Source organism: Triturus cristatus, chromosome 1_1 (genome assembly GCF_964204655.1).
Source record: "Triturus cristatus chromosome 1_1, aTriCri1.1, whole genome shotgun sequence".
Taxonomy (NCBI): Eukaryota; Metazoa; Chordata; class Amphibia; order Caudata; family Salamandridae; genus Triturus; species Triturus cristatus.
This window is the reverse complement of record NC_140579.1, coordinates 403,138,217-403,164,533: the sequence shown is the minus strand read 5'-3', so window position 1 is coordinate 403,164,533 and position 26,317 is coordinate 403,138,217. Positions and strand designations below refer to the sequence as shown.

General features: G+C 46.7%; 1 protein-coding gene across 1 annotated transcript in view; it reads left to right on the top strand.

Moving 5' to 3' along the window:
* Nucleotides 1-9,491: 9,491 nt before the first annotated feature.
* LOC146870311 (nuclear factor of activated T-cells, cytoplasmic 4-like) overlaps nucleotides 9,492-26,317 on the top strand; it is a 470,657-nt gene continuing 453,831 nt past the window's right edge. Inside the window, exon 1 of the mRNA XM_085642649.1 lies at nucleotides 9,492-10,621. Within this exon, the coding sequence (XP_085498775.1) occupies nucleotides 9,513-10,621 (1,109 nt within the window). The 5' untranslated portion in view covers nucleotides 9,492-9,512. The remainder of the gene's footprint in view (nucleotides 10,622-26,317) is intronic.

Sequence of the window (26,317 nt, the reverse complement as noted above, 5' to 3'; positions counted from 1 at the left end):
TTTTTCACTATTGAAGGCTACCTGCTCTCCATAGGCCAGAATGGGCTGCTGTAATTATGTATGTATGTGTGTTCTTATATAGCGCTCGACTTACCCTTGGGCATCTCGGCGCTTGCATTGGGAACCCGTAATCCCAGCGGACTCAGAGAGCATGGTAGAAAGTCAAGTTTAGTATGCCTGGACTCGGAATAATAAAATACTTCTTTTAGTAAAGTTTATTTTAATATCCTGTGTTTGTAAATACTACTTTTAGAAAGTTCGTATTTACTTGCTTAGCCATTTCAGTCCGCCTCTGCTTTGTGTGTGTGTGCTGCCTAGTTTCAGTGAGGGGCAGGGCTGGGGAATTCCAGGAGCCAGGCTGGCTGCCAGGTGGTGGGTAGAGAGATTACACCAGGATGGGTGGGAGGAGTACACCTTGACTCTGAATAGACCTGTGCTCTGCCACCACAATGCTGGCTCCGCCCCCTGTGGAGCGGCTGATGTCTCTGCCCTGTGCACTGAAAGGAAAGAGCAGAGTCACCACAACAAAGTGCTCCAAAACCGGACTGAGCCAGGTACAGGCCCCCTGGCCACAAAGAACAAAAGAAACTGTGTATAAAAGAAGGAGCCCTGCTAATAAGAAATCAGATCCTGTTTACGCCAAGAAGAAACTCTGCCTGAAGAGTAGGACATGGGAAAGCTACATGGAGGACTACTGTCTCTAAGCCTGGGAGACTGGCCTGTGGTGGGTGCCTTGCTGCAAGAAGGAGAGGAAAAGACTAAGAAAGACTTTGAATCAACTTGTGCTTTGTGAACAATCTCCAAGGGCTTGCTGGTGAACTTGCCCCCTGAACTGCGCCCCAGGAACAGTGGGCGCTACCCCCCCAAGAGGAAAAGGAAGCTGCTGCTGGCGAATTGCCCTCCTGACTCCAGAGAACCTGTGCGCCCCATCCTGCCGAGCACCGCGACCTCCACCCGACTGTGCTGCTGTGAGCACCGTGACGGCCTGCCCTGACTGGCCTGATCAAAGTGAACTGCTGCCCCCTCGAGCCGGAGCTCGCACCGTAAGACAGGCTTTGTCTCCTCTGAGCACCGAGGCTCTGTGGTCCCCGAGCTGTAGAGCCCATCGCAAGGACTGACGCCCACCGGTTCGCTATCGCTGGACGACGTTGCAGCGCCGCGCGCTGAATTCACCCCCGAGCCGCCCCTCCTTCCTCCCCCCTCTCGGCGAGCTGTGGAAGTCCCGAGGCGCCCCCCCAAGCACCGTGGTCCTCTGCGAGTGAAGACTACAACGCGACGTGGGACGCCCCTCCTGTGACTGCCGAGGCCGCCGCGAACTTCCTTTCAAGAATAAGGTACTGTGCGCTCCGAACGCCCCTGTACGACGCGTACCCTCCTCGGTACGGTCCGTACTGCGCTGTACGCCACCGTCCCGGTATGCTGCTCACGCGGGAAGCGTGAGGCTTAGCGAGACTCGTACCAAGCCCGTACGGCGCGTACTTGCGACTGTACAGCCCGTACGGTTTAAATATCCATACGCTTGCTCACGCGGGAAGCGTGAGGCGAAGGAGGAATCGTACTTGTGGTGTACGAAGAGTACCGAAGCCGGCACGACACGTACCAACGCCGGTACGATGTGTCCAGACAGGGCTATGGTGCGCACGGACCCCAAAGAAGCAGAAATTGCACCTGATTATGCCTTTTAAGAACTGTGGCCTCCTGGAACATTGAATACAAGTAACTGGAACCCTCTTTGAAAGATGAGAACTGTATTTTGAAGCCTGCTTAAAGAGTCTTTATATAAAGAGCTTTATTTTGATAAAATACAGTCTGGTGTCTCTGTGTGGTGGGTTGGTGGTTATTGTGGGATACCCTAAATGCTTAACCTCATGCCTTCTGGAATCTAGCCTGACTGCTCGCGCCACGTTACCTAGAGGGTGAGCAGGGGTTATTTTTCACGAGTAATCCTTTGCCCTGACTTAGAGGAAAGGGTCCCTGCTTGTCGCAAGTGCATACCTGCGCCAATCAGAGACCCCGGATTCTAACACCTCCCATTTTCTCCTGAGTACTGGTAGTGTATCCTGAATATTGTTAATTATAGTTTTATATGTCCAAGAAACTGCCTTTTCGGGTATCTCCTCTTGTAGGAGTCGTCCTACCAGCGGTGCATATTTGAGGATGTCTGTTATCTTGGGTTTTTGCGCTCTCCAGGCGTGTTGGAGTTGTATGTATTTGTAGTGTTGTTTGTTTGACAAGCTATATTCTGTTTGGAGCTCTGCAAAAGTGATGAGGTCTCCTTTACGTATTATGTCGCCTAATGTTGTGATCCCAATTATGTTCCAGCCTTTAAAACCTTGCAGTTTCGTGAATTCAGGCAGTCGCTTACCCTCCCATAACGGCTTGGACCTGGTTAGTCTTTTCTCCCATTTCATCTGTCTCTCCGCCCCTTTCCAGGCTTCAATTGCCCTCTGCGTTGCGGGTAATAAGCCTTGTGTTCCCGTGCCCCCATATAAATAGTGTAAGTAAGAATGTTTCTGAAATTGGAGCCTTTCCAGGACATATGTAGGGTGATCCCCGGGTGCACGTCCCCATTCATTGATAACCATTAGGTGCGCTGCCCTATAGTAGGCCTGTATGTCTGGGAGAGCAATTCCCCCATTATATTGGCTACGTTGCAGTGTTTGGGGGTGGCCTCCATCCCATAGTAATGTGCGCACTTCGTCATTAACTTCCTTAAAGACCGCGTCTGGGATTTTGTAGTATGTATTTTGAAGGATGTAAAGTAGTTTGGGGAGCTTTATCATTTTATGCATAGCCGCCCTCCCTAACAGTGTCAGGGGGAGGCGTCTTCATCTGGCTACATCCTCCCAAAATTCCGCCAACACTCGCTTGATATTATGAGTGAGGCAGTCTGCCTCGTTTGTAGAGATATTTAATCCTAGGTATTTAAAACCGTCTTTAGTTATGTGTAGGTGTTCCAGGACAGAGTACGTGTCTATGGGGCTTCCAATAGGGTACAGGCTTGACTTCCCCCAATTGATGTTATATCCTGCGTATTTGCCAAACTCCTTAACCAGGTGAAGTATAAGGGGTAGTATTGTGTCAGGGCTGGAAATGTAAAGTAGGGTATAATCGGCATAGAGGGAAATCCGTTCATCAATCACCTGTCCTGTAATGTCTTGAAAACCCTTTATTTCTGGGCTAGTTCTGATTAGGCACGCCAATGGTTCTAGAACCAGCGCAAAGAGCAGGGGGGACAATGGGCAGCCCTGTCTGGTACCTCTTTGGATGGGAAAGTCTGCAGACTTTACCCCGTTGACTAACTTTTGCTCTGGGATTTGTATATAGCAGGTCAACCCAGGTTTGAAAGTTCCATACAAAACCAAGTTTTAAGAATACTTGCCTCATAAATGGCTAGTGGACCGTGTCAAAGGCCTTCTCTGCGTCTAATGACAACAGCATCAGTGGGACAGGTCCTCCTTTCATGGTGTCTAGCCAGTTCACAAGCCTGCGCAGGTTGAGGCGAGTGGCCCTATTGGGCATTAAGACCGACTGGTTCATATGAATCAGAGATGCAATCACTGTTAAAAGTTGCGTCACTAAAATGTAGGCTAAAATCTTAGTTTTGGTGTTTTGTAAGGAAATGGGGCGGTAAGATCCACATTTCTCTGGGGGTTTGCCTGGTTAACAGTTCATTTTTAGGTCTCGCCTACGCAGCGCGCATGCGCTGCATAGGCAAAAATACCTTTTCCGATCGCTTTGGCTTTTCAGCCAAAAACGTGCACGCGTTCTATTGCCTTCAATGGCAACGCGTGCACGTCTGGAGATTCACTTGTGGGAGCGCGGGGCGCCATATGGTAGCAATTATCGCTCCTGGCGCTGCTCGCTCTCGCAAGTGAAACGCTTTCACTCGCCCCTCCCCCTGCTGCCTCCTTTTAGCGCGAGGAACACGCTTGTTAGTTATATAGTTTGAATGGACAGTTTATCTTTTAAATAAAATGCTTTATGTTGAGTTATACAAAGCAAGATCGTTATTTCCTGCCAAAGTCATCGAGAAGACCGTCAACAAACAGCTGGCCGCCTTCCTCGAGACGAACGGATCCCTCGACCCCTCGCAGTCCGGCTTCCGAGCCAACCACAGCACCGAGACCGCCCTCATCGCCGCCACCGACGACATCCGAGCCCTGATGGACAACGGAGAAACAGCGGCCCTCATCCTCCTAGACCTCTCCGCGGCCTTCGACACTGTCTGCCACCGCACCCTAGTGCAACGCCTCAGCAACGTCGGAATCCAGGAGAAAGCACTGGAATGGATCGTCTCCTTCCTCGACGGAAGAACACAGAGAGTCCGCCTACCACCGTACAAGTCAGAAGCCACCGAAGTCATCTGCGGCGTCCCTCAAGGATCCTCGCTGAGCCCTACCCTCTTCAACGTCTACATGAGCCCCCTCGCGGCCATCGCACGCCAACACAACCTCAACATAATCTCCTACGCCGACGACACCCAGCTGATCCTCTCCCTGACCAACGACCCCACCGCCGCCAGAGCCAACCTGCACGAAGGGATGAAGGAGGTAGCCGAGTGGATGACGACCAGCCGCCTGAAACTGAACTCAGACAAGACGGAGGTCCTCATCCTGGGCTCCACGCCCACCGCCTGGGACGACTCCTGGTGGCCCCCCGCCCTGGGCACCGCACCCAAACCGACTAACCACGCACGCAATCTGGGCTTCATCCTGGACTCCTCCCTCTCCATGACCAAGCAAGTCAACGCCGTCTCCTCGGCGTGCTTCAACATCCTGCGCATGCTACGGAAGATCTTCTGGTGGATCCCCACGGAGACCAGGAAGACCGTCACCCAGGCCCTCGTCACCAGCCGACTGGACTACGGCAACGCCCTCTACGCCGGAACCACCGCCAAGCTCCAGAAGAGACTTCAGCGGATCCAGAACGCCTCAGCCAGACTCATCCTCGACATCCCACGTAACTGCCACATCTCCGGACACCTGAGAGACCTGCATTGGCTCCCCGTCAACAAAAGAATCACCTTCCGTCTCCTCACCCACGCACACAAAGCCCTACACGATCAAGGCCCGAGCTACCTCAACAACCGAATCAACTTCTACGCTCCCAAACGCCACCTCCGATCAACCAGCCACGCCCTCGCCGCCGTCCCACGCATCCGTAGAGCGACAACAGGAGGAAGGTCCTTCTCCTACCTGGCCGCCAAGACCTGGAACTCCCTCCCGACCGACCTGCGCCTGACCCAAGACCACCTCTCTTTCAGGAAGAAGCTCAAGACCTGGCTGTTCGAGCAGTAACGGCACCCCCCCCCCCCTAAGCGCCTTGAGACCCTACGGGTATGTAGTGCGCTCTATAAATGTCTTTGATTGATTGATTGATATTTGATTTGTGGTGTTTTGATTGAGCAAGTCGGAAGTCTTGAATGTTTGCATTGTTTTTGATGTCTCTATATATTACCCATCTTTGAGTAGTCGGAGTTTTTGATGTATGAGGGGTGGTGTTGGTTAAGGAAGGACTGAGTTGGGAGAGGTAGCTTGTTGGCTACAGCTTAATTGTTCGGTTCTAAGCTTGCAAGCAATAATCCGTATGTAATCAGCTGGGAATGGGGTTACAAGGCGGAGTATGGTTTTACTGCTGTGCGCAAAACAAATCGATTTCCTCGAACACGAGGCATAGATATTACATTTCAAGCTTTAACACCAGATGTGTTGTACGTTGGTTATTCAAAATAAAATAGATTCAGAGGTAGATCCTAGCTACCGAAGATGTAGGTTTTCTGAAGTAAACTTTATTCATCTTGCATGAGAATGTTCTGCTATTGTTACATTTTGGGGTTTATTTCAAGCGACTCAACACATTGTTCAGTTGCCAAGTGAGTTTTACTACTGATGGCGTTTTTTGGATCTGAGGGAAATATTCAAAAAGAGCCCAAAAACTTGCAGATGTATTGCTGTTGAACTTAAACGTTGCATTACTGTAAAGTGAATGAGGAGGCCATCCTACAAAGTTATATTGTTGGCTTAAAGACCATGAATATTGCAATGAATCTGCAGATGTCAAAGCTGAGACCTAACAATTGTTTTGGCCCATTGAGAAGCTATCTGGAGCATGTTACCTCTCCTTAATTTTATTTGTTTTGGTCTGCATTATGGAATGTTTATAATTTATTAAGAAATATGCCAAAATAAAAAGGAAGGCAATTGATCAGCCTAGCCAAATCGTTTGAAGTTTAAAGTCTACACACACTATTCTGTGAATGATTTTCCGTTATGAAACCATGATATGCTCCCCCATACCCTCCACATTGCTCCTGCTACTCCGCTGCCTTCGAGACATCAGCCCACCCATCAGCTCAACGCATTTAAGTCTGGTCCGCAAGGGCATATTAAGAAGATAACTGTCCAAGTAAGCTCATGTCCGAGATGTGTAAAGAGAATGGGCCGAAGAAAACTGATGTGCTAGCCATGTTATCTGTTTCATTGCTAGGGCTACCAGTTTGTACAGGCCTTTAGTAGTAGCTAGACACTACAAATGATGGCAGTGCTACTGTGATATCACTTCTCTCAGGAAGGCTGCCATCATGCACTGAAGCTTCTGGAAATTGCGGTGTGTGTTTACAGTGACTAAAGTGGGCTGGTGGTCTTCTAGGCAGCTGATAATGTCAAGCTTAAAATGATTGGTAGTGGTGGCAGAACAGTCGGTGGTTTAAAACTTAAACAAAAGCATTAGTTCTCATTTGGTCAATTTATATTTAGGACCATTTTTATTACATATGAGGGCGACCACTGGCATTTTTCTTTTGGGTCTGTTTTAAATTCCACCCCCCCCCCCCCCCTTCCCCCCACAAATATTTTTACACATAATATACATACATTAACGGGTCTTCTCAGTGTGCTTCATCTATTGGTCCTTTAAATTGTCATTAATCTTTTGCTTCTGCCTATCGCAACATAGCGCACACTTTAGCCATTGGCTTCTTTAACTTCGAGTGACTAAACTAATTCTGTGCACAATGATCACATCCACCTAAAGTTTTTCTCTTCAGTGACGAAAATGTTCTTCTCTTTGACCTGCTGTTTATTTTCCTGCACAAAGAGCGCCTACAGTCTGGGTGATAAGTTTGCCTATCTTCTTTTTTTTTATGTCTCTCCTACTGGACCATGTATACTATTTTTGTTAGAAATTACATTGGCTTACTAAGAACTCGATTGTTGGCTTTGACACTCATTTACCTGCTTCTTATTCGTGTCTCAGCTTTTCAATCTTGTCGTCCCTCCCATGGAGCATTGCTTCTTTACCTGCCTTTGATTGGCTGGCTTCTGTGCTTCAAACGCTACTTTTTTTTTCTTTTGGGTTAAGCACTCCCAGGAACAGCTTTTGTTTTCTTGCTGATCTTTCTCGTGCCCTTCTTTCCTTCAACCCTCCGTGTTTCTCTGTCACCAATGTGCTTGTCCCTGCTCCCTCATGCTGTGCTCTGACCCTTATCTTTCGTGCATGTGGGCTTCTCTGCTCCTCCTTGGTCTCATTTACTTGTTTGCCCTTGCACTACTTCCTTTTGCTCTGTCGTTTGCTTTACCCCATCATGCCCTTTGTGTTACTTCACCACTTGCACCCTTGTGTTGCTTATTCCCAAAATTCATCCCGTTTTGCTTCTGCTCCCACATGTGCCTGTGTTGCTTTCTCTCACTTTGAGTTGCTTCCTTGCACTCCATCGCTTTAAAAACAAGCATTGGCATAGCCAATAGGTCTCGCTTTTGGGACCTTATAAGTATTTAGTTATGCAGCACAATATCCTTGGTGCAACAACATCAACTGTTGCATGGCTAAACACTTATGAGGTCCCAAAGGCGAGACCTATTGGCTATGCCAATGCTTGTTAACCCTGTAATGATGAATGGCTGAGTCAGCCCTTTGTGGGTTTCAAACCTCTTAATTGCACAGTTGAAGCAGATCTCTGCAGTAGACACATAGACGTTTCAGTTCAGATCGGTGTCTTCTATCACAACTTTGCACTCTTCAGTAGGGATGAGCACATTAAAAAACCTTTCCAGTCTGCGGAAGCATATCGAAAAGAAAGTCCGCCACATTCAGGATCTGCTTCCATAGACAGAAAATACACAGGCAGTAAAGGGTGGGATCCCTCACGTGCTAGAGATCTCTGTAAGATTTCCCATCGGAACGCCTCACAAGTGACAGCCGAGCCAGATTGACTGCTGTTAGTCAGACAGTTTGCCTAGAAGCCAATCAGAATAATCTAAACGCAGGCACCAGTTCTAATTGGTAATAGTCATCCAATCAGAAGTCATTAAACAACCCACTATTTCGGCCACTCTGATTGTTAGCCAATCAGAATAGCTGGGGCAGCTTGCATATCTCTGGAATGTGTTGCAGCACACAGAGATGGGCATCTTGAGCAGTTTGTGTGTTCAGGCTTGGAATCCACCCCTTGGCTGTAGTCTGGCAGTGATGCAAAACAAAATGTACTCTGCAGGTGACCCACAAAAGCACAAAATTGTACTACTTCGTATTTTTTCAGCTGAATCTTTCACCCACCACCACTATTCAGGTCAGGACCACAGTAAGGAAATGCCAAAAACGTTGAATTCCATGGCTCTGTGCTCTTCATTACTCACGTACAAGAGGCCTTTTAAGATGCTCCTGTGCTTTTACAAATTTTATTAACATTACTATATGACAATTAATGCATCTGGTCGCTATCAAGGGGTTCTCCTAGCTACACTTGATGAGGGCAGATATCCTCTCTGTTGGAGGTGCTCTTACAAAACCGGCTACTTCTAGGCTTTAACTCTTTATGCGCTGAAGTTCCATATAGTCTACATTAATGTTTACTTGCCTTTGGTGCCCCTGTGTTTAGTCTTACTTGTCACATAGCTTTAGGAAAGTAGTTTTCCCCCACGAAGGTCTTCCTCTTGACTTTTTCTGGATTCTGTTTCCATGCCCTTGCCTTATGGGGATATCCAGATGCACTGATCTTCTCTTTCTTTTTTACTTCCTTGCATGCCTGTGCCCGGCTTTTACATCTGCAGGTAGAACAATTGCTGCCAGAGTAGTCAGTGTTGTCATTTTGGTCTTGGTAAAGTGAAAGTTATAAATAACTTCTTCGTGACCAATCAACATGATTGCCTGGCAGGATACCCTAACAATGCCAAGAGCTGCAAGATTTATAGGTCTTGGACCATCTGCATTGATCACTATTCCACATAAAGCCTGATTTCTTGTACCCATACTATATCATGAAATGAATCACTACCCATGACCATTAGCCAGCTACAAAACTATACATAGTCCATTGCTACTTCAAATTGTTAATGGGCATTATGGAACATCTACTAGAGCCATTGGGGGCAGCGTGAAATACTGTATCAAACATAAATAACTGAGGTGAAATGTGAAGCAACTTATACCTTATTGTAAGATAAGGTTCTTATCCTTATTCTCCTTTGTATTCTACAGAGCTGAGAGCAGATGACCGTCCTCCTGGAACAGACATGACCAGGGGCTGCCAAGCCTTGCCTGCCAACCTGGCAATAGGCATCCCGTGCCATGGTCCTGCCAGTCGGGCAGGTATGCATTCTCCGCCTCCGAAGCCAGCCTCAGACGCAGACTTTAATGGGACTTATGAGAGCCAGCCAGCCCGGTGCATTCACCTAGGTGGTTCCAGATTCCTGGAGTGCCCCAGCATCCAGATCACTACCATCTCACCTGTCAACAGTGATGGAGGCTTTGAAGACGGGAGCCAGGTCAGTGGATGGGATGGAGGAGAGCATCCTGGTCGTGACCAGCTCTACCTCCCACTGGACCCCTATGACTACCGTGATGGCTTCTTCAGTGCTAGCCCTGTCAGTAGTCCTTCCTCCTGGAGTTTTTTCTCAGATGCCTCGTCCTGCGACTCCTTGCACCAAATGTGTGACGATGTGGAGGCGGAGCTCAATGATGCTGCCTTCCGTTTCACCCTAATTTCTCCGCTGTGCTCACCTAAGGGATCTCCCAGACCATGGTCCTCCACACCAGCTGAGGACCAGTGGCAGCTGGGTCTCCGTGCCTACAGTTGCAGTCCATCTCTATCACCACGCCAGTCACCATGCCCATCACCTAGGGAGGATATCTGGTTGTACCCCCAAGCCTCATCATCAAGCTCCTCTCGGCCCACCTCCCCCTGTGGAAAACGAAGGTACTCCAGCTCTGAGGCTCAGCCCTCCAGCTCCCATCAACCGACGACGTCTTCTGCTCCCTCACCAGTCATCTCCAGACGAAACAGTGTGACAGATGAGAACCCGGCTGCTGAGGCAGGATCTCAGAATGATCTAAACTCCTTCTCCAAAGCATCCACATTTGAGTTCCAACCTACAGAGTTGGACAATATTCCCCAGAAGGCACGTAAGACATCCACTGAGCAGACTCTGGCCCTGGTGCGGCAGGAGGAACCAATCTGTAATGGTTCAGCCAAGACTCCCTCTCAAATGGCAGTCGACAATGAAGACGGACCAGGCTTGTTTTCCCCATCAAGGAAAGAGAACATGGGGATGGACTACTTGGCGGTTCCGTCCCCTCTTGCCTGGTCTAAAATAAGGATTGGAGGTCACAGCCCTGTGTCCAGGTGAGACTTTGCAATGTCTTCAAAGTTTGTGTCTTTGTAAATATGAAGCTTCTATTGAAAGATCTTAATCACTTTATTGCAGATTCTGGTGGCAGTGTAAGCAACAGAAGACCTTCAACATCTATTTTATGCACCCTGCCAATGGAGCTGTAATCGCTCAATTCTTTTCTGTGATCATTGGTACATGTGACAGGATGCCTCTTCACATGAATAAGATTAAACCTCTCGTCCCAGGGTATATTACTTGGGAACAACCGCATTAGCATTAGGATTGCACATTCCCTTGGAGTTAAACAGATTAAAAAAATAAAGCAATTATCAACAGTTGTTCGAAATTCAGCAAAGCTGATTAACGTCAAACAATTATTGATGTTTGCGAGTGCATCAGCTTGGTGTACCTTTATGCAAGCAGCAAGCGAGCTATAGATCACTGATTCAGGTATGTTGTCTGATTTTAGAGTCCTCAGCATAGCCACCGAGGGCAGGGCGTGGCATTGCCTCCCTATCTCAGTGGACAACATGGCAATGCCACATGTTTTCCCACCTTCCGTGGTGCGAAATACGGAATATTTCATTTTCCCTCCACACAAATTCCGGCAGGTATTAAGTGGAGAAATCTGCACTGGCAATAAAGTCAGGTAATTTAGTCCTACTTGCGATTCAATTTTAGACAAATCAGTATTACCTGGCCTCTGAAAATGAGGACCTCTGTGTTTGTTAGGTGTATTTTGTCAATTTTTAGGTTTCAATAATTTTCAATAGAAATTTTAGTAACAACAAAATAAATAAGTAGCTTTCATTTGGGAATATCAGTGTTTATTTACATCTCCCATTTACCTGGTACCGTCCGCTCCTCTTTATGAGTGTATGTGTATGCGGTCCTTTAAGAAATTGTAATTGTATTTATATAGCGCTTACTAACCCTGACGAGGCAGTAGAAAGCATTCAGTATGCTCATTACATTAAATGGATGTGGGAGGGGAATCACTGTTGGATAGCGTAGGGGTTAAATATACTATTCCCACTCCAGTGAGAGCAACAGTAGGGAAAGTGTTGGATAGCGTAGGGGTTAAATATACTATTCCCACTCCAGTGAGTGCAACAGTAGGGAAAGTGTTGGATAGCGTAGGGGTTAAAATTACTATTCCCACTCCAGTGAGTGCAACAGTAGGGAAAGTGTTGGATAGCGTAGGGGTTAAAATTACTAATCCCACTCCAGTGAGTGCAACAGTAGGGAAAGTGTTGGATAGCGTAGGGGTTAAATATACTATTCCCACTCCAGTGAGAGTAACAGTAGGGAAAGTGTTGGATAGCGTTGGGGTAAAAATTACTATTCCCACTCCAGTGAGTGCAACAGTAGGGAAAGTGTTGGATAGCGTGGGGGGAAAAAATTACTATTCCCACTCCAGTGAGTGCAACAGTAGGGAAAGTGTTGGATTGCGTAGGGGTTAAAATTACTATTCCAACTCCAGTGAGTGCAACAGTAGGGAAAGTGTTGGATAGCGTAGGGGTTAAAATTACTATTCCCACTCCAGTGAGTGCAACAGTAGGGAAAGTGTTGGATAGCGAAGGGGTTGAATAGACTATTCCCAATCCAGTGAGAGCAACAGTAGGGAAAGTGTTGGATAGCGTAGGGGTAAAAATTACTATTGCCACTCCAGTGAGTGCAACAGTAGGGAAAACGTTGGATTGCGTTGGGGTTAAAATTACTATTCCAACTCCAGTGAGTGCAACAGTAGGGAAAGTGTTGGATAGCATAGGGGTTAAAATTACTATTCCAACTCCAGTGAGTGTAACAGGGTGGAAAATGTAGGATAGCGTAGGGGTTAAATTAACATACTTATTAATTAAATAATTTTTGTAAAATAAATAACATAGTAATAATTAGTTAACTAAAATATTAATAATAAATACAAATAAAATTACATTAAGATTTACTTAAATAACATTAAATTACTTCCCATCCTATTCCCCCATAAACACGCAACTCGCTACACATAAAAAATAACACAATTAACTTAATTATTGTATAATAATAATGAATTAAATATAATTAATTTAATTATAAATTAATCTATAATAAAACTTAATTACCAATTAATAATTAATTAACAATACATTAATTATCAGTAACAATAAATAAAAAATATTAATTAATTATAATGAAATTAACAATTAATGTATCAATTAATCGATTAATACAAATTAATGAACAATTAATTAACAAATTAACAATACATTAAAAATATAATTAATATGATCAATTAATCAATTAATACAAATTAATGACCAATTAATAATTGAACAATAAATTAATAATCAATAATAAATAAAAACATATTAATTAATTAATTATAATTAAATTACTTCCCACCCTATTACCCAATAAACCCACAACCCGTTCTGATACTAAAACGCAAAATTTACTTTAAAAAAATTACTAATTTCTAAACATTTAATACATATATTAAAAATAATAAAAATACATTACCATTTTACCATTTTTTTAAACATACATATAAAATACATACTAAAATACATAACACTAATATAAATATCGATATTATTAACAACGATATTTTTGCTGACGATTTTACTTACTGCGATATTACTTACTTCAATATAAAAAACAAAGATATTACTTACCTCAAGGTCGATATTCTGCTCACCGATATTCTTGACATCAATATTCTGTCCCTACGATATTAAAAACTCCATATTAGTGGAGGTCGATATAAAAAAATCGATATTTTGACTGCGCAACGTGGGAGGCAACGCCTTAAGAAAATAAGATGAAACACAACTACTTGAACCCCTCCAAGCCTCCCCACCAGTCAAATTGAGTAGAACTTGCCATAAATACAGAACTACACTTTACGTAGCTAACCCCCCTCCAGCACCTTTGCACTCCAGAGCCCAAGCTCAAACCTGGGGGAAGAATTTTAAGAGTGCTAAAGTATTTGGAGCATGCCAGCTCTTTACACTCGCCTTCAAAGAAAGCTAAGAGCAATGCCCTGCCCTTACCAAAGGCCTTTCCTTCTAAATGAATTGAATACATAACCCTTTCCCTGGCTGAAGTATACGGCAGCTACCGGGACCACTTGTGTATATGTGGTTCATTCTTGGTTCCTCATTTTGCTAAAGCTGTTTGGATCACTGCGAGTTCTATTATGTCGAAAATTGTCGATTGATTTTTTGCTTGAAAACTTAAAGGTTTAAAGGAGCCACCCCGGTAAAGTAGTTACCTGGTTGGCAGGAATCTCTATACATAGGGCGTCTGAAACAGCACGTAGGACCGGATGCCAGAAGGGTCTATAGGTCTGATGTATGAATGCATTTCCCCATAGACAAAGAATGGGTAAAACCCTTTGATGCATCTGGCCCTAAGCTTTTAACTACCCCAGACGCTATGTGTAGTTGTTTCCCTAGCTGCACAGTCCCTTTAGTAGCCTTCAGTTTAGCTGTATCTATAGCTTACATTCTGGTAGGGGTGATGTGCAATCTGAAAATCAATTAGGCACTAGCCTCCAGCCCCTGAGCACGTGTGATTCCCCTTCCTTGCTTGTCTCATAATTGTATTCCATTGTTTTTTTCGAGAATGTCTTGTCTAACTTTTCCTTCTTTTCCCATTTAATTTGACACCTGGGTTTACTGTCTACTAGAGTGTCTAAAACCTTCGTGTACATCTTGGGGATTATGTGTTTATCATACGAGACCTCCTGAAGCTATTTTTTAAATGGGGTTAGTGAGCATGTCGCTTATTTTCTGATCGGTGACGAGGAAGCCCAGTGAACTATCTGTAGGTGTCTGTAGTATTTGGATGCTGACAGACCACAGTGGTCTTTCCCTTCCCCACAAGATCTAAGCCACCTTTTGCAAACAGGTGGCAAAGCTTGTTAAACTGTTCCATTTTCCAGGCCTTAAACGCCTCTGTCTAGCCCTAGAGGAAACACCTGGTTCTCTAGAAGCCTATTGAAAGGGACCGGCAGGGAAGTGAGCCTCAATCTCACATACGACTGATCCCAAACCTTCAATGTTGTGAGAGTTACTGGAGATATAGTCATATGGGCTGGTGGAGCCATACTACCTCCCACAGTGACCTTGTAGCTAGTGTATGTCTGATAAAACACCATTGTTTGGCTGCTTTCACTTTAGCCCATTCAGTGGGTTATCCTAGTGTGTCACTTGGGAGTAAATGTCGTATTAGGGATGCGCAGACCAACCTGTCCATTGGATCCGTATGTGAAATGAAGATGGACCTGCGTCTTCTTACCTCCCCTATGCAGTATTTGCAGATCTGTTGAAGTTGTATCAGGTATTGAGATGGGATAGAAATGGAAAGTGTTTGAAAGAGGAAAATAATTTCAAGAAGAATAGTCATTGTTACAAGAGACAGCTGTGCTGATCCGTGACAGTGCGAAATAATGCCAGCGTTGTGTCTCCCGTCTAATCTTGGCTATTAGCGGAGGGATGTTAGCCTTGTAGGTGCCGGCTTTTCTTGTCACAGATGGACCCCGAGGTGCTTGAGATTTCCCTGGCTTTGTTTAAATGGGAAGAACAATTGCAGCCACTCTTTCAACTTCAATGGGGCATTATAGGTAGAGTTTCGTATTTACCCAGATTAATTCTGAAACCTGCTGCCTTTCCAAATTTGATCAACAAGTTAAGGAGTGAAGGGAAAGATTCAAATAGATTTATAACATGATGTAATCGACAAACAATTACTCCTTGAATTTAAATTCCTTCTCTCCAAATTTCACTCCCTGGATTTGGTAATCTTGTTGAATATTTGGACCAGGGGTCTCAGGTTATTTCAAACAGCAAGAGGGAAATAGGACACACCACCCAGTTTCCTCACTGTATCACTATTGCGGCAGGATGATCCAGCATTCTGGGTCTGACTAGCCAGCTGTACGAAATGCAACTTTTCTGCAAGGTCACGAAAGATTTTTCACCTATTGCTGGACTCTATATTTTTGTTGGCTTTAGAATGTGTTCAGAAGTCCTGTTCATATGGTGTAGAAGGAGAACCCAGGGCCTGGATGTTAAATGCCACTAGTGGATTGCAGCACCTGTTTTACCATCCACTATGGTGGCAGGGCAAACATAACACCAGGCCAACCCTCTGTTTCATGAGTGCTGCAGTGTACACACTGCAGTACAACCTTACGAAATAACACTTTGTGACTGGAAAAAAACATTCCATTGAAATAGTAATGTCACCCTTATGTAGGCCTTGCAGCCCGCAAGGTAGGGTGCATGGTATTTAAAAGTCGGCATGTAGAAAATAAATGTTACCATGTCCCTACAATGACAAGGCCCAAAAAGCTATTTTCAGTGTAGCAGGCCTTGCTGCTCTATGTAGAAAACCAGAGAACAGATTATAATACTAATACTGTATCTAGGGAATAGGACCACCTTGAAAAATAATTAAACTATTTTTAATAATTATTACAAATCCAGTTCAGTCGTGAAGTCAGATGTTTTATAAATGTTAAGGAAATAAACGTTAAAGAAAAGTAACTTTTAGGAAGGTACTTTTCCTGCCTGAACTGTCAAAAGGCTAATTAGAATAACCCTCTTCCTGCTCTCATTCTGTGCTCAGCCTTGAATAAGTGAGAAAAAGGATAGTTATGCCTCCCAGGAGGAAACAATATGCTGACTTGAAAGGATAGAAAGTCTTCTCTGAACTCCACAGAATATTCAGAGTACGGACTGCAGCCATCTTGTCACACCACACTGTTTAACACTGCTTAACAAGTCTGTTGAACCACATGTAACACTTGAGGTACACTTGAAAAGAAGAGAACAGGATGCCACACAATTCTTGGTGATTCCTGCATGATTTTTGAAGGGCCCTGCTTTTGTGCGACAAGACATCTGTCTCTGGGTTTGTTGTGTGTATGCCTGCTTCAAACTGGACTTTAGTGTTCAGTGTTGGAGGACAATAGGATTAGCAAAGTAGAGTCCCCACAAACACCCTGAGCCATTAGAGCCCAAGCTTAGCGTGGCTGAGGGACTTCACCATCTTCTAAATTCCCTAACACGTCCTTTTGGGCCTGTTTGCTTGTAAGGCAAACAGGAACTGCTGAAAATGTGGGTAGGGTTGGCCATGGGACCTTTTACCCCATTGGGTAGGGAGTGTACAGGAGTCACATTCACCCACTATTTGGTGCCAGGCATGAATGTAACGCCCACAAGTACCCTCTTCAGAGCACTTTCTTGATCTACGGAATATCAGAAGAGGACTGGATCTTCTGTATTTGACCTGAGAGGAACCTTGAAGGTCTAGACCTGCTTTGTCTGGTATGCCGGACAAAGAAGGGGACTCTAAGAGTCAATTGGTCGACCTCCTGAATTGCTAGAGAGAGACTACAAGCTGCAAGAGGCCTTTTCCTGTAAGTATCCAGCTGACCAATGGTAACTGGACCTGGACTGGACCATGCTGTTGGCCTCTGCCTGACCCACTGTCAGTCTGTAAGTGCCTCCCCATAGGACATGCAGGCCTTACAAGTGCACTTCTATGGTTGATGGAGCCTTACAAGACTAAGGGCCTGATTTGATTTTGGTGGACCAAGTTACTCCAAAACAAACATGACGCCTATCCCATCTGCCATATTACAAGTATATTTATCTTATGGCACTTGTAATACAGCAGACGGGGTTTTTGTCATGTTTGAGAGGGAGTGACTCATACTCCAAACTTTAAATCAGGCCCAAAGTCAGAAGGTAAAATCTTTGATCACAACAGAATTGGTTAGTGTATTCTACCCGCCTTCTCTCAACGCCGGCCTCAAATCGCACCTAGGTCTCGGTTTACCACAACCATTGATTATCATTGCCAATTTGTGATTTTTTGTGCTATTTTTCTCGTAAACTTTCAAAATTCATATCTCAGGTTTCCTTGATTGCATTTTTGTCTTGTAAGTGTCATGTTGTATATACATTTTTTTCTACCTTTCTACTTCAGGATTTATATTGTATGGAATTTTGATTTTATTACTGTTTTGGTACTGCATAAATACAGTGTCCTAAGTTAAGCATGCTCTGTGCCATAGCTATCAGGAGGTTGAGCTTTAGTTAATTTAATGACTTTAAGGGTTCACCCTGACAAGAGTTGTAAATATTCCTTGAGCCATCCATCCCAAATAATTATCCACACTTTTTTGCACCTGCACCGGCCAACAACATGGCAGTAAATCTCACCCCAAATCCTGACAGAGCAGAGCGTCCCATAGGAAGCCCCATCTAACTCTGTTGAAAGTTTTCCCTGCATCGAAAGACACAAAGAATGAGACCTTTTTCTTCTTGTGAATAGTATCTAGCAAGTCCTTGGGAATCTTTCCCTATCTTCAAAATTAGGGAAATCCCACCTCTGCCATACATCAAGCCACTCTACCATTGCCAGTAGTGTTATTAGGACTTTTGTTAGAATAGAAATCAGGGCAGGCCAGCATTCAGAATAAAATCCAAGGGGAATCCCATCAAGGACTGGGGCTAATGTAGGTCTTAAGTACTTAATATCCTTAATGACTATTTCAGAGGTTATGTGTTGCTCTAACAGTTCTTCTTCCTGAAGCTGTTTCTGGTTTTTATCTTTAATATATTTTTTATTTCATCACAAAGAAAAATACAGCTAAGATATAAATTCTCCATACTTATAATACAGTGGATAAGTGTCTATATATAGCATATAAAAACCATTATCAACTAAGACCATATACTGAAATAAAACCCATAGCAGCAAGAAGTCTATATACAGGCAATAAGATATTTTTAAAAGATTTAGGACATTTGCGGTTGGCTTTTATGATAAACAGAGCTAAAAACGGTGAAGGGATAAAGGGCAGACATAGGAGCAGCGTTTCATAACAGTTATAACCATACATTTCATTCTGACCGGATAAATGGAGTAATCCAATTTGTAAACAGGCCCCAGATCTTTTTCCTTTTTATCCTGCCCTTTTTCCCTCTTCGTTCATAAAGTGCTTTTTCTAAGTTATAAATATGTAAGAAGCGGCTTTTCCACTGTTGAAAAGTCGGAGGTGCGGATCCAACCAGGCAGAGGCAACTCAGAGTCTTAGAACTGCCATTGCGATAAAGATCAACTAACTCTTCTTCCTTCTTCCCTGTTGATTTGCTCACCCTCAATAACATAAGATGTGGTGAAAGGGGAATCTCCTCTTTTAAAACAAGCTGCAGAAAACCAGAAATTTCTTGGCCAAGTGGCTCAATGCGGGGACATGTGGAGAAGATGTGTGTTATATCCGCAGCTTGTGCCTTGTACCTAAAGCAATGGGTTCCTTCGACACCTCCCCATTTCGCGATTTTAGCAGGCGTAATATACAAGTCAAACAGGGTCTTAACATGTTGTGATTTCAGATTGGCTGCACACAGCACAGAGTTCCCCAATTCAATTGACTCTAAGAAACGGGAGTCCAAAACCCCCAATTTATCCTGCCATCTTTGCCTGTGTTTATCTAAATCGTCTGACAGCCCCTCCAGCAAACAGCTATAGAGTTGTGAAATAGAGGAGCCCGAACTACGAGTCAGCAGTGTGACTAATGCAACTTTACCGAAACCTGCAGTGCCACCCACTTTTTTTTAGAAGGAAGTCCCTTAACTGTAAATATTTTAAAAAGTCAAGTGGGCCTATACTGAATCGTTTGCTCTGTGGGCGTGGGTACGGGCAGTGCCCAGACATATGAGGGGTGGGTGCCTATCACTCCCAGCAGTGCCCAGACATATGAGGGGTGGGTGCAGAGGACACCTAGCAGTGCTCAGACATATGAGGGGGGGGGGTGCCTATCACTCCCAGCAGTGCCAAGACATATGAGGGGTGGGTGCAGAGGACTCCCAGCAGTGCCCAGACATATGAGGGGTGGGTGCAGAGGACTACCAGCAGTGGCCAGACATATGAGGGGTGGGTGCCTATCACTCCCAGCAGTGCCCAGACATATGAGGGGTGGGTGCAGAGGACTCCCAGCAGTGCCCAGACATATGAGGGGTGGGTACCTATCACTCCCAGCAGTGCCCAGACATATGAGGGGTGGGTGCAGAGGACTCACAGCAGTGCCCAGACATATGAGGGATGGGTGCCTATCACTCCCAGCAGTGCCCAGACATATGAGGGGTGGGTGCAGAGGACTCCCAGCAGTGCCCAGACATATGAGGGGTGGGTGCCTATCACTCCCAGCAGTGCCCAGACATATGAGGGGTGGGTGCCTATCACTCCCAGCAGTGCCCAGACATATGAGGGGTGGGTGCAGAGGACTACTAGCAGTGCCCAGACATATGAGGGGTGGGTGCCTATCACTCCCAGCAGTGGACAGACACATGAGGGGTGGGTGCAGAGGACTACCAGCAGTGCCCAGACATATGAGGTGTGGGTGCCTATCACTCCCAGCAGTGCCCAGACATATGAGGGGTGGGTGCAGAGGACTCCCAGCAGTGGACAGAGACATGGGCGGTTGTACATCATTATCAGATGACCACAGCTCCATGGGTGAATGTACGTATCCCTAACTTAGGACAATGATGACAGCAGTGTCCCACTCCCAGGAGGAAGGATGTCTTTCCCCCACTGCATGACACACCACATGTGGGTGTGAGGACAAATAACACATGCATACCCACCCCTGGCAGATGCAGCACAATACACACACTGAGATCATGCCACAACACTGTATAGTCATGTCACTGCCTAACAAACTAAGAGAGCCAAAGAGAACACACACTGTCACACACATCCCAGGACTGATATGAATGTTCAGGTGCTGGGCTAGCCACCAAGATGTTGTCTGTCTTGGAAGGAATAGGGTGGAGTTCCCACAGATACAATGCCCACTGGGCTGGGATTACACACATGCATTGTGTGGAAAAGGGACCATTTATCCATGAAGGCATGGCAAAATACTCTATACACAAGTACAGTGAGTACCAAGGATGGCACAGACGATGCAGCCGGAGACATTGCTGAGCAGGCATGGCCAGAGTTGAAGGGATCCATCACCAACAAAGGACATGTAGACACAGGGCAACACAACAATTGTGCAACTCTCTGCAGGGGAGATGTCAGGTGCCACAGAGGAAGGAACACCCCTTGGGACAATGTCTCCAAACACAAAGAGCATACACGACAAAGAATCTTTGCAGAGACCTTGTGATGGCACGCAGATACCAGGTTCCACCCCATGAGCAGCAGACAACAACATTTCCCTGAAACATAACACATGCCCACAACCCCAACTCCTGTAGCATCAGCATCAACATCAATACCTGAAATGCAAGACTTTTCAAACGAAAAAGAAAATGCTTTATTCAGCATGAAAATAATAATGTGTAAACGAGACTATTCATAAAGGCCAATGGCCAGTCCATATCATCAGTCCTTGGGGGGGGACACATGGCCATGCGTCTCCCCTAGCTTGCCTGCACATCACAAGACTGTGTCGTCGACTGGAGGGGGCATCATGTGGGGAAGGACCAGGCACCGCAGGGACAGGAGGGGGAAGGGTAGGTGTGGTGGGTGCAGGGACGGACGACTCCACCACAGGGGGTGGGGCAGCGCCAAAGGTGGAGGCGAGCTCGGCGCTGCACACTTCTGCTTGTTCTTCAAGCGTCTCCACTGCACCCGGAGAAACAACAGGCCCCAAGGAGGGGGGGGGGGTCGGAGGGATGGGTTGCAGCGCTACTGGGGGAGGTGGTGGACGGGCTGGGGGACTTAACTCCCCTACCCGTGGAGTGCCTTGACCGTTTGCATCCAGGTGAACTAGTGAGGCTGAGGCCGAGCCCAGCAAAGTAGGCCTCCTTCTCCGAATCTGGGGCAGAGGAGCCAAGGGGAGTGACATCGGAGGGACTGGGGAGTGAGTCATGTGGACGAGTCTGTGGCTGCGTGCCTGCCTGTGTGCCCCAGACCCAGTGGGTGTGCCTGCTACCCCCTGAGTGTGCGTGTCAGGAGGTGTGTGCTTGCTCTTACGTGGTGGTGTGCTGCTTCTGTCTGGTGGGGTGCCTGTGTGTGGATGTCTTGGTGTGCTTGGGACAGGCATGGGTGTTGGACTTATGGATGGGCCAGGGGTGGAGGGGGGAGGGGGCAGCGTTGCAGGTGACTCGCTACTGCCGTCAGTGACGAGTCCAGGGACCTCAGCAACATCCGTTGGTCAGACATCGCTGATGACATGCCCTCCATGTACGACGCCATCTGGGTCAGCAGTCTGGTGTGGCCATGGAGGACAGTCAGGATCGATGTCTGCCCAACTTGCAACTGCCGCTGAATGTCCACAGACTCGGCAGTGAGGGCAGCAGGGGGGACAGGGGCAGGGGGTGCGGTGCCTGGCACGAAGGAGACACGGTGTGGCCTAGCACGGTCAGAAGGGACCCGAGCAAGTGGGAGGGCGGTGATGGGAATGGAGTGGGCGGCGACAGATGTACTGCTGCTTTCAGCTGTAGGAGCAGCCTCCGCCCCCTCTGGGAGCTCAGCCTCGGACCCGTCTGCCTCGTAGTCTGTGTTGGTACTGGGCAGGTCCTCCGCCTCACTCCCCTCGCCCTCCGTGCCACTAGATTCCACCGACTCCACAGCAGTGGTGGCACCACTGCTCGATCCCTCCTCCACGTCCGTGCCGGTGTCTCCCTCTGTGTCCTCCGATGATGCTGTGGGCAAGGTGAAGAGACAGGAAAAAATCAGTCACCTGTATACATCTGACATACGAGTCCAAACAAAATAGGCAACAGTGCATATCAGGAAAGGCATCATGAGTAACCTCTAGGATACTCCCCACATATGTAAGCCCTGCACTCCCCAGTTGGTTGACGCACCATGCCACTTGCAAACAATGAAAATTAGGACACAACAGCTAAAAACTTGAAATCCCAAGATCATGAGAAGCTAGTGTCTGGGATCAGTTGAGCACAGCAAGACTATGAAGGCATGCCACCTCTTGTTCACTGGGAAACAAACAGTATTGTCGCACCCAAGGCCAAATACCACATGCCAATGCAGAAGGTGTCCCCACACTCAGAGACCTGTGAGTACTTTTGACACCCCAAAGAAATACATTGTGACTCCTGGAGAATCACAACCCTTTACAAAATGGACATGTCAAGCATGTGTGAATGTGGCACTCTGTGAACACAACACACATGTGTCTGTATAGCAGAAGTCACACAAGGAGGTGCACACCAAACTACATGTACACAGTCATTGTCTGAGCTGCCAGACTCATTCAAATCAGCCACTGTTAGGCAGAAATGGCGTAGCAGTAAGTACATATACATGGCACCAGGGTGGTCTGGATGACTCGACACTCGTAAGTTGGTATCAGCAACAACCAAGGACTAACCCAAATGCAAGCACACTGTGGGAACATGTATATGTATGAACTCCAAACAAGTGTTGTTCAAACTGTGCCTTACTTTAAAATGTGCCTGCGTGTCCTTGGAAAGTGTTAAGGTGGTGTCTTGTGCACTTCCTTGGGAGACATCTGTCATGCAGGCACATCATTGTCCTTCACAACCAAACAACAAGGTCAAGCATATGAAACATTGAGACATGTTGACAGGTGTAGTGAGTGCCAATGGACATTTTCAACTTAAATAATGTCATTTGTCACATGTCTATCCATCACCTGATCACACAGTTGGCTACACATATCACCTACTGACTGTCATCTGGAGTGGCACACATGTCCACACCCAGGACAATGCATGAGCTAATGTGCCTGCAATTGTTTAGCAAAAAAACCTAGCTGTACTGTGGGTTCCCCCTCATGGCAAGGCAGAATGTACCCACAGATGTCAGCACACAGTCACAACTGTGTAGCATCTGAACCACACACAGGTGCCAAAAATGTCCAAGCAGGATACATGATTGTCAAGAACTGACACAGGCAATGAAGCACCAACAGCAAGCACTGGCCAACATCACGGGGGCACTGCACGATGACTTTCTGTACTGCGAATCATCACACACAAGTCAGAACTGGCAATGAAACATCAGGGCTGAACATGTACGCCCCTCCCGCACACACCCACCCAGACCTGAGTCAATGTGACTGATACCAATCAAGAAGTGAAAGCTCTTATTCAGGGTTACAATAACTGTGCTTGAAAACTAGCTTCATTAACACGACATCACCTTGTAGGGCTGGCAAAACATATTGGTCACAAACAAACATCAACAGATTGTTGTGAATAGCCACACAGGCACTGCCCAGTGTGAGTATGCACAAGCAAACGGCTGTATGCCTGTCCAGTGGGCAAATGTATCACACATGTGAAAACTACTACCTAGGCCAGGGAACAATGCCACAGAGGCAGAGCCATCATGAACCCACAGTGAATGTGCACAGTGTTGGATGACACATATGAGTAGGAGGGCAGGCTGTGTCAGGGGACTGTAGTGTGCACACTGCTCCATGGTCCTGGAATGAGCTGACTGTTACAGGAGCAACCGTCCCGGCACTATGCATATATCCCACTCATGCACATCATGTCTGAGGCCACAACATTGGTAATGCATGCAGCAAGTCTGTTCATTTGAAACCTCACACTCCTATGTTGGGACTCAGCATCATTGGCCACAAATATGCACCCCCAAATGACTGCACAGGACAGGGCACAGGCAGACCACCCCCACACATGATGCTGAAAGCAGTGTGCACCTTGATAAACTGGCAGCCTAGATGACCATGTGCAATAGTGATAACACTGACCAGGTAACACATGTCAAGGAGGGGAAGGGAGGAAGAACAGCACTGGTTGACTGTGGGGGAACAGGATATGCACTGCACATATATACCCTGGCAGTGTCTCCAGGCGACTGAGCAGCAACAAAAGCTGGCGACACACAACAAACACATATGTACCTACCCCTTTCCTGCTGCTGTAACTCCTGTATCTGCCTATCCAGGTCAGGGAAGACCACCGCCAGGACACGCCGCATCTGGTGGGTCAGGCGCCGGCGCCCGCCATGCTTGCGAGGAGCCTCCTCCTTCAGCATGACCCGGGCGATCCTCCGGGTCCAGCACCGGATGTCCTGCCATCTCTTCCTCACTTGTGGCAGGCGCCGACTGCGACCCTCCGCCGATTGCACGGCCTTGACGGCATCCTTCCTGATCTTCCCCTTGTGGTAAGGGGATACCTGTGTGGATGACAAAGTGGGACAACATCACTACACCTGCACCATGTCACAGAGACACACATTTGAACATCTTAGATTTGTAGAACAGGGCATAGTATGCTGGCAAGTAATAGCACCTTAGTCATAGGGACTTTTTCCACTGGGGACTCACCAATGCACTACATGGCATAGTAAGTACACAGGTGGCATGAGGGGTGCGAACCAATCCCTGATCATGGCACACACTGTGCATCCCAAGCAACACAAGGCTGATGGACAGCCCCGCAAAGCAGTCACATGCCCCAGGCCACTGACGAAACCTCAGCAGAGTACACAGACACACATCAATCACCTGCCATTGGCAACAGCAGATGCAAACCTCACTCTGCACATGTGCCACTTGCCAGGGGGGGTCACAGGTGTGGGGCTAGCTCAGCAAGTCAGACACACAGCACGGCTTACTTCACACATCAGATGGATTGAGCAGTTGCCTCCTCCATGCAGCTGTGGTGCAACACTCCACATAGACACTCATCCACATGACAAGAAACATTCACACACATCAATGTCCAGGGGGCGTACACATCATTTGGACACTCTCACCACAGCTCCACTCAACTCTCACACACATCTGTGGGTGCAGTCACCTGTCACACCAGGGTGACCACTGAATCACCGCAGGACAATAGAACAAGAATGCCCAAGAGGATTTGACTGGCGGAATGTGCCATGCACTATGCAGTGAATGTCACAGTAAGCACAATGCAAGTGAGGAGTGCACACATGAACTACATCAAGCCCTGCATGAGTGACATGAGCCATCCCCCCCTCCCCCCCTGGGACCCACTCCATCCAACATTGCATGTCTGTCACACCTGGCCACAATGCCAGAAGTGACAGACACAATAAAGGTGCACAGGCAAAGGTACTGTAGTCAGCACTCACCTGCTCCCCTGGTCGACCATACAGCATGGGGTACTGTGGGAGGATCACATCCAGCAGGGCCTCGTTCTCCTCCTGGGTGAAAGGATGGGCCCTCTCCACAGTCCTTGACATGGTGCCAGAGGGAGACAATACAGCAGCAGTGGTATCGACTGACATGTTGTGCAGGTAAGTGCCCTCTCATGGGTTCTGCCTGCCTTATATCTGCCTTGCTGGCCTATTTCATTTACAGGAGTACAGAGTGATTGGGCAGACTCATTTGCATCCTACGTTTCCTCCAATCCCTTTAAACATACACCAGTGACAGCCTTTGCATCTTTCGAATTTGCAGCATCATGTCAAGTCAACAACCACTTTGCAACAATGTTTAATGTGGCCAACTGATTTTTCCAGATCACATGATGTAAAATTTTGAACTTGAAACTTGAAACTCGGTATCCATGACAACCAGCATGCATTTAGGCCCTAATACTTGTCCCTCATGTGTCCCCATTGTAATTCTTAAATCCCCACACAGGTACGGCGCTTTTCACACGTACCCCTAGGGCACCATCACTACAGTGATACGGGCCGTACACGCGTGAGTACGTGCCGTATCACTAGGCCCTACGGTACCCCCAACTATAGTGATAGGCACG